The following is a 16,590-nucleotide window of genomic DNA, read 5'->3' on the forward strand; positions in this document are numbered from 1 at the left end:
TTCAACAGCAGCAACACTTCCTCTCTTTCCTATGTTTACGGGACTTCGCTGCATTCTAATATTATTTTAAAGAATGAAAACTTCATTGTATATTCCAGCAAAGTGTATTGGTAGGGGAAGGTTTAACAGAGCCAGAGAGTGTGCAAGGACTGGGGAAGTGAATTGATGGATGGATGGTTAAATGAATATAAATGAACTGACACCTTTACAGGAAAATAACATTTCTTTTCTTTTTTTATTCTATAGATCAGTGGGTTTTGTATCTGTAATTCTTTCATATCAGCAAAGAGGAAATAAACTCTCATGTAAATCATTTTGCCCCCATCTGGAGCATATTAAAACCATGCCTTTTTTTTTCCTTTTAGCAGACTCCTTTTCCCCATTTGCTTATCAGCTCATCCACCATTACATTTTAAATGAAATTGCAAGACCCTGTCCCTCCCCCAAATTTCAGCCTGATGTAGGAAAGTGGGAAGCAGGTTTTCCTTTAGAATAGTGACCTAGATTCAATTACAGATAGACCCGGAAGATAAAGGTGACACCTCACAATTTTCTTAGAGGTCTTGGAAAAAAAAAAGAAATTCCAAAACAATACTTAATGGGAAAGAGTCTGTTTAGGTCCCCATTTTCCCACTTTTCAGATTTAATTGTATTGCTCTGGTCCACTTCTTTGTTCTGATGGAACATTGCATTTGGTTTCCCACGGGACATTCGGGTTCAGAGATAAACGGGCATTTTAAGGAAATTTCGGACTTTTGGCTTTTGAAGGTAGTTATGTACCTAGGGTGTGTGATTCTGTAAACTGAGCCCAGACAAGATGAACGAAACTGCAGGGGACACACATTTCTTCCTTATGCTCTCTTAAAGAGCAAACAAATTACAGAACAAAAGTATGGCTATTAGACCCGCACTCCAGACAAAGCAGCGAATGAGGAAAAAGCAAACATATATTTGACGGATTTTCCAATTACTGTAGAGAAATGTGGTGAAAAGACAGAGGGACTGAGTCCTGTGATTCTGCTTACTGACTTTTATCACTAAATTAAGCATATAAATGACCTTAACGGGTGGCTTGGTATATTAAATTAAAAAAAAAAAAAGCAACGATTCTCCTTTTTTTTCTGCTCCGTCTCTGATCTCAGGCTAAAAGGAATCTGGGGAGAGATAAGAGATGGGATTCGGTCCTGGTTCCTTGGGTCCGCCAGGCTTACTAGGGAGCAGGGACACTGGTGCCTACACTGCAGAATTTCCCTTCAAGGTTCACAGTAAGCGGTCCGCAGCGGGACACAGGCCCACCTTCTCTACTGCCCTCCAAACAAAGAAACCAAAGTCGCTGGGCTGTCTTAAGAGCCAGGCGCCTGAGAGCTCGGAGATGCAGCGGGCAGCTGCTGTGCACAGATGTGGGTGTTTCAGTCCCGCCCGCTGCGGGTTTAGAGCGTAGGAAGAGGGCAGAAGTGAGCTCGCGTCTATGCGGGTATCTGAAACGCACAAGCTGCAAAGCGTGCACAAGTCCCGGGGTCAGGCTCGGGAAAACAGCGATGGGATTCTGTCTTGGGGTTCAGACGGTGTATGGGTGGATTTCCCCGGAGATTGTTTTAAGTCTGGAGAACCGGGGTTCTGCGCAGCGTTGGCCACGCCTTGGGCAGATGGGTGCTCGAGGATCTGTCGGAAGGGTCCCCATGGCCGCGCTGGACAGCACAGGAGGCGCCTGGCTCCTGGAGGAGCAGTGGAGGATTGTTTCATTTCAAAGTGAAAATCTGCAGGCTTTGGGAAACGATATTCAAAAAAGTATATAATCTCCATATGCCGCTCAATGGAGGATCCTCAATTTACAGCGGCAGATAAGGCTAGAGGGTGTAATAAAAAATCTGAAGCCCTCCCCTCCCCCTTCCCGCCTCCCCGGAATTGCACCTTGGGCAGCGGAGCAGAATCCGGAATGTGAACTTCTCCCGACATATGTTTCCCGCAGATAAGTAAACAATCTGGACGTGAAATGGAAATGCTAATTAACGCAGTAATGCTGTTACACCTCGAGTGTGCAAATCCCATTGACTCGCCGCGCCACGGGGGGTGCCAGGGAAGGGGGACCCGCCGCGAGCGCGCCCAGGCCGCCCGCTCCCTCCCTTCTCTCTTCCTTCACGTCCCCGTCCCCGCTGTGCAGTAGGAAGTCCGGAGCTGTACCCGGTTGGGTGAGCTAACTTATCTAGCCAGAGGCGCAGCTCCCCGAGCGTCTCTCTCACCCACTCCCCTAGGTTCCCACCGTAGCGCTAGGGCTAAGGGTTCCGGGGTTCAAAGGTGCGGGGGGGGGGCTCCTCAAAGCAGGAGTTCTCCATCGCGGGCAGCACGCGGAACCCTGACCTGGAAGTAGGGAGAATTCCTTGTCACCCTAGGGCTGAGGTCGAGTGTGGCATCTCTAGCCACCTGCAGCCTGGCACAGTTCTGGACAGACGTGCCCTCGTGTTCTTGCCATGATTGCACCGGGAGATCTGAATCCCTTTTTTTCCAGACGAGAGTCTTAAAAACTTGGAAGCCTCTGCTGGGCACCGGGGAAGAGCAGGACACTTCGTAGTAAAGAGAAAAGTTGAGTGTTCCTATCACCTTGTCTCACCTGGCTTTTGGCTCCATCCCCTAATCTGCACCGAGACTTTGGGGATTTGGGAGAGGGGACATCGGGGATGACGGGAGAGAAGGGGGATGAAGGCAGCCTCGGGACACCTTGAGCTTGCTGTCCTTTTCGCTTTAGGGAGAACAACTCAATCCCTGGACTTCGGAAGCCTGGCTGGAGCCTTTGGTTACAGAAGTCCTCTCGCCAGCCACACCGAGGGATTTGGGCAGGTCTAGCCCACCAGCGAACCCTCCTCTTTGCTTGCCTTCAGGCTTCTTCTTCCCAGGACAATTAACACCCCGGCAGTGTAACTTCCAGGAATCTCCATAAGTCCACAGCAGGATTCCGAGTCCTGCAGGCACACAAATGGGGTCCACCTGGGGGCGACCGACCTGTTTCTGGTCCACGCCATCGGATTTCTAGCGCCCCCTTGCCTGCCTCAACTTCATTATCTCCTTAATTTCTCAGCTACAACCCAACCTCGAGGCGTCTGGTTCTGGGCCAAGAAGTACTATCCAAGAAACACCAGCACTCCCACAGCACACCGGAGACTGGGATGTGGGGTGTGTGGGGGCAGTGAGGTCAAGCAAACTTGCACCGCGGTTGAGTCGAGGCGCACCTAAACCAGCCAAATGCACATGACCTCCCGCTTTCCCTTCCTTCTATGCACGACCCACCGGGCAAATAGATTTGAGAATTCTTAACGCGCATCTTGTGAATTACTTGATATGCGAATTTAAATGACTCGAAATTCATTGTCCACTTGGACAATGGGTGACGAGTCCTGAACCGAGAAGGGGCAGAAGGGAATGATAATCCGCCAAGGCAGAGCTGGCTCCATCGCTTGCCAAGTTTTCAGGGTTCTGGCAGCCCGTTCTCTCTCCAGAGAACCTGCCGGGCCAGGAGAAGCTCGAGCAGGTGGCGCGATGCAGTGAAAGTCCCTAGGCTCTACCTGGACCGAATTATCATCCTGCTTTGGATCAGTGAAGATTCCTGGAGGTTAGGTGGCTTCTGCTTTAAAAAGCAAACCTTAAAGGAGTCTCAAGTGTCAGTCACTCACAACTCATTGTGATCTACTCGAAGTAGCCGGCCTTCTTCATCTGTAAAGTTAGGCGCCATAAGGAAATTGACCCTTGAACAGGAAGGCCAGGAAACTGGAAGGGAATAAAGTTTGGGGAGTAGGACCCAAATAAGAGAAACGAGAAACACACACACACACACACACACACACACACACACACGAAATGCGAAGTTTTGTGGAGGCCAGAAGGTGAAGTGAGGCAACATGCCTAATCTCTCAAAAGTCTGGACCAGTGAACCCCTGAGACAGACCGCCGCCGCCAAAATTTTAGGATGAAAACCCAGCTAAAACCGGAACTAGCGGACGCCGCCAGCTGCCGTCCGGAGCGCACATGGTCCAGCCCTAGGAAACCTTAGCCGAGGAATGGCGGGTGCACGCGCGGGCGACGCGCAAAGCAGAAAGGATCAGTTTGGGGAAAAGATTCCCAGAAGCACCTGCCTAGGAGAGACCCGGGCTGCACAGGTTCCGAAGGAGCAGTGCTCCCGGTTTGCGGGACTCCTCCCCAGCGCAGAGCGGATGGCAGTCACTCCTCTCGCAGAGTGCGGAGTTCGGGCTCTGCGGACCCGCAACCTGACTGGCTGGGGACTCCAGGCCGCCGGTTGCTGCGCGTGGCGCAGGGAGAAGCGACTGTCCTGCGCTCCAGGCGGGCGGGGCGCTTCTCTCTCAACAGCTTTGCTTTAATGCTTTTCTTGAAAGAAAGAGACAGTTGTGAGCAAACAGGTTTGGCAGAGACTGCTTCCACCCCACCCGCCCCCTACACACACACACACACACACACACACACACACACACACACAACTCCCCAGGGGATTCCTTTTTGTCTGCGGCAGACTTTAAAGTCTGTAATCGGACCCCTGTCAGCGGCGTGACAAGCAGGATTTGGGCTGTTGGGGCGAGTTGTGGCCGCGCACCTCTGCAACTGATGCTTGGCTGCCCTCGGCCCCGGTGAAGAAACTGCCGCAGGCCCTGGAGGCCAGGCTGGGCTCAGGTCGGAAGAGGGCAAGCAGTCTAGGAAGAAAACAAAATGTCCAGGAAAGAAACCTCAGGAGCCTGATCTACGGCTTGCCCCAGGACTCTGTTTCCCTCCGTGTGCGCTGGAGAGAGGTTTCAGTGGCCCTGTAGTGGACCCCAGGCACCCTTCGGTGCCACCGCACTCCAGTTTCCAGGAGAGACCCAAGGCCGGGCTCAGTCTGATTGAAACCTTGCTTTTTAATTTTGGGGGAGCTGTTCGTTTGTTTTAGCTTCTGAGGGCGGAGGCCTTCTCGTTTCAAACTTGCCTGGTGCCCCTTTGCAATCGAACCCCGTGTCACAATCAGCTAGGCACCTTAGTGGGGCCACGGGCCTGGGTTCCTCCCGAGGCTGGGGTGCCCCGAGCTCTCCTGCGCGGGGCTCCGCGAGGAGACACCAGACTCCAGTAAGCTTCATCTTTGGAGATGTTAAGGGACACTGAGCTATGAAGGAGAGCAGAGGGGCTGACAGGACTGTCAGTTGGGGTTAGATCAAACAACAGGAGCAACGCCAGCGTCCTGGGCCTCCTGGGCTTCCTAGGGGGCGGGAGGAGGGGCCTTCTCGACGCACCCTGAATCCCTGGACCCGACGGCCACCAGAGGCTCGTCACTTCCTAATTGTCTCGATTTGTAAGAGGGTTTTGTGATGCTAAGTACGCGTGGCTCAGCAGGCCTGGCCTCCTCCACACCTCCCCCCAGCCCGCCTTTGTTTACCTTAGCCTGAACGTTCATTTATTTATCTATCTATTATTTATAGGCGTCCCGTCCTATTCAGCGGCCTTGTATGTTAATTGTGTAATACCATTTAATTCTAACATTGGTCTCAAAAGAGCTCTTAATGAGAAAAGCATATACAACACGAATCACTTTGCTATTCAGCTCAGCCAGATGGACAACTGCTAACTTATTTTTTTTAATAATGAAAATCCCCCCTGACAAAGGGGCTCGGATGAATAGGCTCCAAATAGCACCTCAAACACTTCTAATTGTTTTGCGGACAATATGCTAATCCGAGGGCTTTGGCTTTGGTGACTGTTGACAAGGTTTCTCTCCCACCTCCCGCTACCTAGTCCTTTAGAGGGGGCAGGCGCCCACAAATCTCTCAACAGCAGCAGAAAGGCCTTGAGCCCAAGGCTGTCCCATCCCTTCCAGGCACCATAGCAAAGCCAAGGGTGAAGGGAAACACAGTGCTTACAAAAAAAAAAAAAAAAAAAACAAAAAAAAAAAAAAAAAAACAACAACAACAACAAACAAAACAAAAAAAACGAGGGACGACGGATTTAGGGAGTGAAACTCTCGGGATACTGGAGGTGAGAAGAAGGTTTCGAATTAGACAACAAACTCTGAAGAGCTGTTGCGCTAGATAGCATCAGCAAAGCCTTGGCACCCTCAAGCAAACACTTACACGGAAGGGGAAAAGAGACGGGAACTCCTCTTAAAAATCTGTTTTAAGAACTCTTTGCCTGATGCATGGCAGTATTGTCTCCTTTCTTTTTTCACTTATCTTTCCCCCCCCCCAACGAAACAACAACAACAACAAAGTAGTTATGAACCAATTAAAAAGATTTTTTTTTTTAAACTTAGAAACTTAGTTTGGGGTCCCAGATTCCCAGGAGGAGGGAAGTGATAGCAAACATTAAAAAACAAAAACAAAACCCACCAATTCTACCACTTTCATCCCATGCTCTGAACGTAAGCACCCACAGCAGTACACACTGCTCCTGTAGAGAAACTTGTTCCTCCCCCCAACACTGTGACCCCCCCCCCCAGTCTTTGGAGTGTAGTTGTTAAAAAGCAAACCCACCCACAGAGCTCAAGAGGTTTCCTCTTGGTCTTAGTTCATTCACTGCTGGGAGCGGTTTGACCGGCTTTAGGAAGGTTGTGGGGAAAGGCACAGCACCCTGATATTGGTACATTTGCTAAGCCTCTAAAGGCAAAACTGGGGTCACAGGGTGCAATGCAGACAGACCTCAGACTCAGGGCCCCTCTATAGGCCATAGGCCACCAGGTTCTGCCAGGACAGGACCGCCTGCAGCCTACCCTGCTTCACCCCCTCTAGGTACTGACAGCCTGGAAGAAGACTCCATCTCCTTGACCTGAGCCTCCTTACTAGATTTTTATGCACATCAAAGCTTACTTTTTTGCAATGACAGATTGTCTTTATTCAAAACGTCTTTGTTCAACAAATGAACAGAGGAATGAGGAAAAAATCCTTCTAGGTACATTTCCAAGACATTGTCCAAACATTTATGACCATGTAGGATGTTTTTTTATTATTATTTTAAGGTTTTGTCCACTTTCTACTTCCTGACTTCATATTACCTGACATTCTGTCTAAAAGTAAACTTAGGTGTCTAGGAGTACTGCGGTACACAAAGCGGAAAGCCACGTGGTTCCTTTTTGTTTTCTTTTTATCGAAGCAAACACGACCATGGTATGGTTTTAAACAGAAAGGTTTCACTTCCTGAAGTTTTAAACTTTTAAGCCTTTCACCTCCCCACACACAGGAAGAGCAAATGGTGCCTAGCTGTGTCTAAGGACACAGCACCAAGACTCAGCTCTTTTCTTCAGTGGGAAAGGAAAAATATATATACGCATATTCTAGATATAATACCAGGATCTGGGGGTTCCGAGTCCAAAGCCTATCCGCGGACAGTGAGGGGGACGTAAATAAAGCAAAACTGCCTACTTTTTTTTTCTTTTTTGTCCAAAGGGGGTACAGTCGGAGACTTGCTTTGGGAGAGTCGGGAGAGGGGAAGATGTGTAGCTTTCTAAATGTTTGCAAATTTCCGGCACCAGTCTGTGCCGTGGGTCCAGGATGACGGCCCCTCCCTTCCCCCCTGGAAGAGAGAGGCAGAGTCTGGGGTGGGCAAGGGGCAGCGGCAGGCCTGACCCAGAGGCATCTGCGGGTCAGACTATGTGCAAAGGAAAGGATTCAGATCTCTGCTTCCACGCCACCCTTCAGGTCCGGGCCAAGCTGGGGGTTACATGGCCGTAGCGTGGGCTGACGAATAAGGGTCTATGCCAGTCTTGGTCATGCCTGGGAAGAGGATGTAGGCGACAGGGGGCTGCAGGGTGGAGGCAGACCAGGCGGTACAGTTACAGGGCACCACGTAGCCTGGGTTGGTGGGGGACGGGTGCGTGTGCGTATGTTGGCTGGGGCAGCTGAGACTGCCGAAGGCGCCGTTCTGATAGCCCAGGGTGGACGCGTAGGGCAGCGCGCTGGTGGCCAACGTGTGGGGCACTTCACCCATCTTCTGGATGGCACTGGAACTAAATTGCGCAGGGTCCAGCAGGGAGTAAGGTGCCGAGGCCGGCGGCAAGAAGGCCCGGGCTTTCTCGGGCGAGCTCAGGAGGCCGTCGGAAGCCCCCACGGGCAGGCCGGCCGCCTTGAGCGGGTCCGTGTCGCCCAGGTAGGGCAGGGGGAAGACATACCTGTCCTTCTTGAGCAGGTTCTTCGGCTTGCGCCGCGGCCGGTACTTGTAGTCGGGGTGCTCCTTCATGTGTTGGGCGCGCAGCCTTTTGGCTTCGTCGATGTAAGGCCGCTTCTCTGCCTCGGACAGGAGCTTCCATTCGGCTCCCAGGCGTTTGCTGATCTCCGAGTTGTGCATCTTGGGATTTTCCTGGGCCATCTTGCGCCGCTGGCCCCGGGACCATACCATGAAGGCATTCATGGGCCGCTTGATGTGGTCTGAAGGTTTGGACATGGTCCCGGCGAGGCGGGCGGGGGCGGGGAATGCAGGGGCTCTGCGGGCGAGCCTGGGCGCGGTTGACCGTCTGTCTTTCTGTCCGTCCTGAGCCCGGGACTCTGAACTCCCCTCGTCTCGGAGCCGCAGAGGGGAAATCAGAGAGAAGAGCTGACCCTGCAAAGTTTTCAACTGATCATGCCAGTCCCAGCCCCCAGGCAGCCCCAGGGGGCCGAAGGGTAGGAATGGCTGCGGGGATGAGAGGCTGCTCGGCCTGGAGTCTGTGGGCACCAGAGATTGGGGCCCAAGAACCAGAGTCTTGGGATTAAGTGGCTAGGTAATTTTCTGGCGAGGGCAGGAGGCTCCTCCTTCGCTCCCTCTTCACCTTCGCCTTCTCTCCTTCCCGTCTCTCCCCTGGCTTCTCTGGCCGTGGCTCCCCCCCCCTCCCGTGGCTTTCCGGGCGCTGCTTTGCCTAGCACTGCACCTGGCCGAGAATGCGGGGAGGCTGGTGAACTGCAGCCAAAAGCGGCGAAGTTCAAAGGCGAGGTGGGCCGGGACCGCACGCACTCTGACATAAGCGCGGGGCGGCGACTCCCCAACCTGGGCTCCAATCAGCAGCAGGGAAGGCGAGGGGGCGCACCTGCCAACTCGCGAGTAGTGGAAACCCGGAGCGTCCCTGTTGGGGGCGGGGAGAGGTATGAGGGACAGAGAGACCGCCACTGCGAACAGAGCGGCTGGATAGCTCAGCACTCGGGGGGCTCACATTGTCTCTGGCACTGTCAAAAAATTAAAACTCTTCGTGACCCCCGATTTTCTTCCCCAGTTGTTCAAAAAGAGAACTGGTGCTTCTAATAATATAAAGACCCAGGGAGCTGTCAGCAAAGCCAGCAAGCCCAGAGCTCACGTAGATAAATAAGACGGTCTCGACACCAAATAAAAAGACAGCACCCTCTATCCCTCCTCCCCAACAACACACATTTGTCAAAGATCCTTGGGAGAGGAAAAGAATATATCAAACCCAGGCCAAAACCAAAATAAACTTTTCGCGCCAGAACACTTAGGTGCTTTGGTATCATACTCCCAGGTTGGCTTTAGGCGGCGCCTCCACCTGTAAACCAGGATGCTCTGCGGAGCAGTTCTGGGTCCCTGGGGGTCGGAGCCAAGCGCTTTGAGCGAAGACCAGGATGCTTCAGGCGGGCGTCGCAGAGGTTTAGAGTCCTGATTGGCAAGCCCTTAACACTCTTCTTCACTTTGGGGGCCCTTGCCACTAGGACTCTTCACTTAGGGGGTTGAGTGTGGTAGGCAGGGGTCCATCCTGATTCTTATTCACCTATGTTATTATTATTATTCGGCGATTTAAAACTCGCAGCTTTCCTCAACGTCCAAACTGCAAGGGCAGAGGGAAGGCGGGGCATGAGGACCTTCCCGGTCTCTCTTCTGCGCCTGCAGCCAGGAGCCTCAGGCTGTACTCTCTCAGCTAGGGTCAATTTTTCTCAGGGTGCCTTTTCCCACCCAGTGAGGATGGGGGCTCGTTTCTCGAGTCAGATGAGCATTCTTCGGGTAAAGAGGACGAAATAACCCGCCGAGTCAACCTGCGAGCCTGTTTCCTTTGAATAATTGCCTGGCCGATGCGAAATGCCCTTGGGGGAAATATTTATTAAATGGAAACCATTGTCCCGGGTCCTGAAGGACCCGAGTGTGTTCCAGACTTATTGGCTTTTGCACCAGCCAGCCTCTCCCGGGAGGAGGACAGGCCGAAATGCCCACGGCGCAGTCGGCTACCAGAAGCTGCGAGTGGGGGGAAGTAGGCGGCAATCGAGAGGGCAAGAAGGGAGGGTCTTTTTATTTTATTTTTTAATGTAGTATGTTGTGTTTGAAGGAGAGAATTTACTTCCGCTTTCTATGATTTCAAAAACGTGGGGGTGGGGGGATCGGTCAGCTTTAGGGCTGTTCTTCACAGTGTTGAATGCTATTCCCATTTCACAGATGAGAAATAATTAATTACAGGGAGAACTGATCTTCATTTTGATTTAGAGGCAGCTGGAGCCCCTACTTTCTGAGAAAACTTTCACCTCCACCTGGGGAGGCTACCTTCCTATTGTAAAGCAGATGCACAACATTTGAATTCCTCCAGGGTGGCCGGCCCTTCACTGTCAGCTTCTCTCCGTTCTACCTTCCCGCTTCCCTCCCCTCCTCTTCTCTCTCCTCACCTCTCCCTTCTCTTCTTTCCACTCAATCCCCCCCCCCCCAAAAAAAAACCAAACTTCCCTAGAGTTTACTAAAGCAGAAGTACCTTTTTGCTCACTTCCAGGAGAATTTCAACATTTAGAAGCCAACTCCTGCTTTGATCTCACCTGCCACGCTCGGGGATCGGAGATCCAGAGATTAATTCTTCTGGGTGATGGTAGCTGCTTTGGAAAGAAATGAGAGAAATAACCGTGTTTGCAGAGTGAGGACTCATGAGCCACACTTAGAGGTTTAGGTTATTGCAGTACAACTTCCTGGACATTGCTTAATGAGGGATCTGACATCGGGTCTCAGGCTCTTCTATTCTCAGCTGGCTTCCTTGACGGTCTATCTAGTTGCCCTGGAGCAGTATGGAACTGGAGAGTACCCTTTTTCAATTCTTAGTTTTTCTTTCTCCTCTAGTAGACGGCTCTCTTCTCCAATCCTCTCAAATCGAGCCCTAAGTTGGAACCCAAGAGCTATCCACAATTCAAGAGCTATCTTCCATCAGAAGAGGATGTAACACAACTCTTGCAGGCTGGGGGGTTAGGGTGGGGTGGGGGTGGGGTGGAATGAGGTTTACTCAAGACCCTTTAGCTGGAATGGCAGGAGTTGTGGTGATCTTCAATTCCTATGACTACTGTACTGTGTGGTCTTTCCAAACTGTGCCTCCCCAGAAAGCCTAGTCCTCATTCCCTGGACCCATTGCAGAGTCCNGCCCCCCCCCCCCCACTACTCAGGGGAGCGCAAAACCAGAAGTTTGGGGCACAACTTATCCAGACATTAGGACATAGGTAATCTAAACACAACTTCTGCTTTCCCGAAGCCTGAAATTCTGGCCTCAAGCTATCACTCTACACTCCAGGGCTAGAGGTGCCCCCCCCTTCCAGCCCCCTGTGTGTGCCCTCCCTCCTCTGTGTGGCCTTACACGTTGCCTAGAAAATCCACACTCTTATCAGTATGGGCCTCTTTATTCCACCCGGTTGCTCAAGTGCTTGGCACACCAACCTTAACCTGACTGGGAGACCCTGGGTTTGAGATAAAGGGCCAAGTCCATGTCTAAGTTAAGGAAGTGGGCTCCGAAGTCAGGAGCCAATCCTCTTCTCATTAGCTGGCTGCTTACAGCTCTACCACCTGCAGGTTCCAGCACTCCCCTAGGCCTTGGTTGCCCTAATGAAGTGCTTTGGCCCTTTGCACATCTGGCCTCTAGGCTTTCTAGAGGGCCTTCTTTCCCCAGCTTGAGTTAGAACTCCATGGGTCCATCAAACACATGGTCCATGTGCACCATCACACATGGAGAATGTCACATATCCTTCCCTAGGCTCCAGTAGTTCGTTGTGGTGCCAGGGGTTTTTGTAGGACACTGACTGTATACTTAATATTAGGAACTCAATGAGCCAGGATCTCAGAGTTCAGAGAAATTTGAGGAAGTCTCCTTCTACCCAGGACCGAGAGAAACGTTTTCCATGGGTCTGGGTCGTTTTCCATGTGAAGTCGTGGACACAAAACTTCAAAGGCAGCCTGGCAGGGCCTGTATATACCTGTCTGTCCTCAGCGTTCTGCTTTGCTCTCCTGCCTCTGCTGGCTCCTCAGCGGTGGGCTGAAGTTAACTGCTCTGAGGTTTATAGCCTGCTAATCGCTGAGCGCAAGCCCGCAATGAGGAAAACTCGCAACCCACACCTCGGAAACCGCAGTGTTGGGGCAGAGCTGAGCTAGGAGCTAGGTTTGCAACTCCCAGAGGGATTGGTTTTAGAAGAGGCAGAGAAAAATTGAGTGCACTGGAGAGGTGCGATCTCTGCTGGTTCTCTGCCTTTAAGCTCACGGCTCATAATGTGGGAGCTTTTGTAAATACAAATAGGCGTTGAGCAGCAAAACACCGGGGATGATAAATTGATCACTGAAAATGATCTTTGGTGAAATCGTAAGTTTTTATTTGTCTTATCAAAATAAATAATTGGCACTTTTTCTTCCATGCCCCTTCCCTTTATTTTAAAATTCAGAGTCCTCAGAAGGGCCCAGGGATATAGTTTTATTAACTAAGGTATTTTCCCCGTAATTGGGCTCTTCTGTTTCGAACTTAGTCCATCTCATTCAAACCTTGAAGTTTTATAAGATTCCCTATGTTCTCAGCACCAAGATAACACTGGGATTATAGTTTCCACAGAGAACAAAGAGAATGGGAACACAAGCTTGTTCCAGGTCAGACACCTGGAGTGCCTGACAGAAACTATTTGCCTTCCTATTTGATGGAGGGAGGGCCCGAGCTGAAGAGCTTGTCTCAACACCAGAGCATACCCAGTGTCCCAGGTACTTTTCCTGTCGCTGTGCAAGATTCTCAAAGCTGAGAGACGTCTTCTACAATTGACAAGAAGCAGAGGAGGGAGGGAGGTGGGGGTGGGGTGGGGGGATGAGAGGATGGGAGGAGCAAAGCCCCTCCCCAGTGAAGTACTTCCTCCCAGCCAGTCTGCAGCTTCTAAAGGTTGGGCAGTCTCCCTGCAACAGTTCCACTACTGGGGACCAAGTGATCAAATACCTGAGCTTGTGGGGACACGAAGGCATTTCTTATTCAAACCATCAGACCCAGTAAGGCGATTTTTTGATGCTTCATAGTGTCTGAGTGGTTCAACCTGAGTCCATTTATAAGCAGAGATTATGTGGCTCACTGACTGGGTGCAACTTTGGAAAGGTTTGCATAGCATCTATCTCCACCAGTCTCTCAGAAAATGGAAGGGCGAGAGCTGGAGAAGGGCTTTTAACCTACATTCATTTTTCATCCAAGGAACATTTATTTGAGCTCTACTGTCTGCCAGGCATTATTCTAGGCTTCAGCAGTGAACAAGATCTACAAAGGTCCTTTCCCCGTGGAGATCATTGCAGCCTGACAGAGAATAGTCATCAAACAAGAATGTGGTTCCTGGTGTGTATGTGTGTGAGTGTGTGTGAGTGTGTGTGAGTGTGTGTGCAGTGATTGTGTGTATGTGAGTGTGTGTGTTTCTTGGCTCTACAGCCTGGTGGTGCATCATTTCACCTGTGCTGTGCCCATGTGGTTTCTTAGCTTTTTAATGCAGATATACTGTTATTATCAGAGCTAAATGTCTCTATCGGAAAAGCTAGCCCTTCAGTGGTTCTATGCTTTCCTAATGCTGTGACCTTTTTGATACAGTTCCTCATCTTGTGGTGACCCCCCCCCACCATAAAATGATTCTATTGCTACTTTGTAACTGTATTTTCGCTATTGGTTTGAGTCATAAAGTAAATATCTAGTATGCAGGGTATAAGGTATGCAATGTCTGAAAGGGTTGGGACCCACTGTTGAGAACTACTGCTTTAGAGGAATGCTGAGCATGTAAAAGCTGCTCAATAAAAATGTCATTCACCTGAGGAGTTAACTTTTTTGGTTTTCAGAGGGTGGAACACAGGTCCTTTGCTACTAGGCAGATACTCTATCTGCAGAATGAGCTACACTCCTGCCTCGGACTTAATGTCTGGTAGTGCTAAGAAGTTAACAGGTGATGAGAAGGAGTGGAGAGGGATGGGGAAGTTCGCCCTGAGTGGTTAGGGTCCTGAGAACAAGGAAGAAGCTGACTTGTGAAGGAAGAAGGCACAGACTAGGGATCACACCAGGCAACAGGGGCTGGAAATGGCTCTGCTTGGAGAACACCAGATGAAGGCACCTAGGGGTTTTCAGGAACTAGTGAAATTGAACCACCACACAGACCTTGGGAGGAGCATAAGGAGACCAGGTAAAGCTGGCAGTACCCATTTCCTGGGACTTGTAGTTCCCATATAGATTTGGGTTTTACTGTGATTGTACTGGGAATTTACCAGAATAAGACACCATGGCTATTTAACAGTAGCTTTCAACAGTCGCCCACAGACGCAGAGGCAACTGTACTTATGACACAAACTCACTTCCAATATGGGTCAGAAACTTTATATGTAGATCACCGTCTTAGCCTTGGGGTCAGCTGCTAATTCATCCCTTGAAGGGAAGGACATCTGGCCAACTGCTCCGTCTTATGTTGCTTTGACTCTCAAAAACTAGGATTACAGTAAGATATTCTCATAGCTGTTCACAATTGCAAAAATGCACACGTCCACGGCCAGTGTATATCAGTAGATGTTCCCCACTTCCCGGTGAGTAGAGTTCTACTTCCCCCAAAGAGAGCCAGGGACCTTGAAGTTGATCCTTTCTGGGGAAATTTAGTGAGACGTGCCCAAACACAGCATCATGCATGTCAATCTATGGACATGCCCCAAGCACCCTGCCCAGTGTGTATCCTCTAGATGGTTCCAAGAACAAAAGGTGAAGAGCACCACATAGGGTGCCTGTGCTTTGACTGTTACGCACACTGGTGTCTCTTGGGCTTAGCTCCCCATCCCCATCCCCATCATATGATGGAGCCCTGACTAGCTTTTACCGTAGACAGTATTCTCCAAGGCTCTGCTTGTCTAATGCAATTGACCAAGTCATTGGAGCATACATGCATTCTCCTGCCAGTTTTATCACAGATTACTCACTGCAGAGGATAAACACAATCTCTGGCAAGAAGCCCCAGTCAAGCACCAGAACAACAGCTCTCCGCTGTGTGGAACCTGCCTCTCCTCCAGCCTGAGCAGCTGGGCTTAAAAGAGCAGTTGGCAGTTCTAAGAGGCACTGTGTTCAACACATGTATTTCATGTTACAGCTCTACTATTGTTGTTGTTGTTGTTGTTTCACATTTAATTGCCCTGAAGGACAGTGCTTGATAATTTATTTAATAAAACAGTCATTAAGATATTTGCTGAGAGAGCTGATGGGCAAACCCAAGACTGTAAAGAACTGCAGTTCAAGGTTGCTGACATCACTGTGAGACTCTGGGCGAATCACTAACCTCTTTCAGCTTTACATTTCGAACCTACAAAACGGAGATAAAAGAAAGATACCACACTGTTTGCCTTCCAGTCCTTGAATTCACTATGTGCTGTTATGTGGCAATCACCCCAATTTTCTTGTGATTTCAAAGCAACAGAAATTTGTTACTCCTTATGGTACATGAGGGTGAGGAATTCAGGAGCCACTGGTAAATTCTGACTAGGGGTCTCTTATGAGAAGAAGACCAGTGTTGCCCAGTTGTGGTCATCTATGGATGTGACTGAGCTGGAATGTCTATGTCTAAGCTTATTTATGTGGTTGGTTATTGGCAGGAGGCTTTCCATTCTATGTGGGCCTGTCCTTGAACATAACTCATTACGTGGCCGCTCACAGTAACCAAGACGGGAGCCTCTTACATTATGGGAGAGGACAAGGGTGTTCACATCACAAGGTTCTGGAACAATGTGGGAAAGGACAACTCAAGGGTGTTAGCATCACAAGGAGGGTCCGCTGTGGGCCTTCTGGGTGCTGCTCACCACAGACCTCAATGGACAAGAACCTGGGAGGAGCTTTGTAGAGAGCTGCTCAACTCGGAGTCATGCTTCCTGGTTTTGCCTCTTCCTGACGTGACTAGAAACAGCTCTTAGAAAAATTGTACAGAAAATACCACTTAGAGCCCTGACTCCCTCCACCTCATCTTCTTGCTCCCACCCACTCTTCTTATGTAGTTCTAGTGCAGCATTTGAATTAACAAATGCTTATGATTCTACCCTGGTTCATATTCACAACCGTGCACCGTGTTTTCTTGACAGTTCCTCCTCTTCTACTTTCAATCACTGGCTGCTTTCCCACTTGATTTGCTGTTGCCGATTCTCACACAGTTTTCTGCAAGGTCAGTGTCTTAGCCTGCTAGGATTGTTATAACAAAGTGCTAGTGACTCTAGGAAGCTTATGATTAACCAAAATTTATTTCTCACAGTTCTGGAGGCTGGGAAGTCTAATACCAAGATGCTGGCATCTGTCAACGGTCTTCTTATGAAATCATAATATAAGAGGTGGGGAGAGAAAAAGAGATAGAGACAGACAATCAGACTTGGATTTTTAGTAGTCTCTCCTTATTCTTAAGGAGA

General features: G+C 50.1%; 1 protein-coding gene across 1 annotated transcript; it reads right to left on the reverse strand.

Moving 5' to 3' along the window:
- Positions 1 to 7,404: 7,404 nt before the first annotated feature.
- Sox14 (SRY-box transcription factor 14) lies at positions 7,405 to 8,895 on the reverse strand. The gene is made up of 2 exons (XM_021207088.1): positions 8,864 to 8,895; positions 7,405 to 8,556 (listed from the first exon to the last, which is right to left on the reverse strand). Exon 2 carries the CDS (start codon positions 8,398 to 8,400, stop codon positions 7,678 to 7,680), a length of 723 nt encoding a protein of 240 aa, XP_021062747.1. The 5' UTR covers positions 8,401 to 8,556; positions 8,864 to 8,895; the 3' UTR covers positions 7,405 to 7,677.
- Between the last annotated feature and the right edge of the window lie 7,695 nt (positions 8,896 to 16,590).

The sequence above is a fragment of the Mus pahari genome, chromosome 10 (genome assembly GCF_900095145.1).
Source record: "Mus pahari chromosome 10, PAHARI_EIJ_v1.1, whole genome shotgun sequence".
NCBI classification, from domain to species: Eukaryota; Metazoa; Chordata; class Mammalia; order Rodentia; family Muridae; genus Mus; species Mus pahari.

Excerpts from the sequence above, each read along its gene's own strand:
- Sox14 (XM_021207088.1), bottom strand. The coding sequence starts at position 8,400 with ATGTCCAAACCTTCAGACCACATCAAGCGGCCCATGAATGCCTTCATG.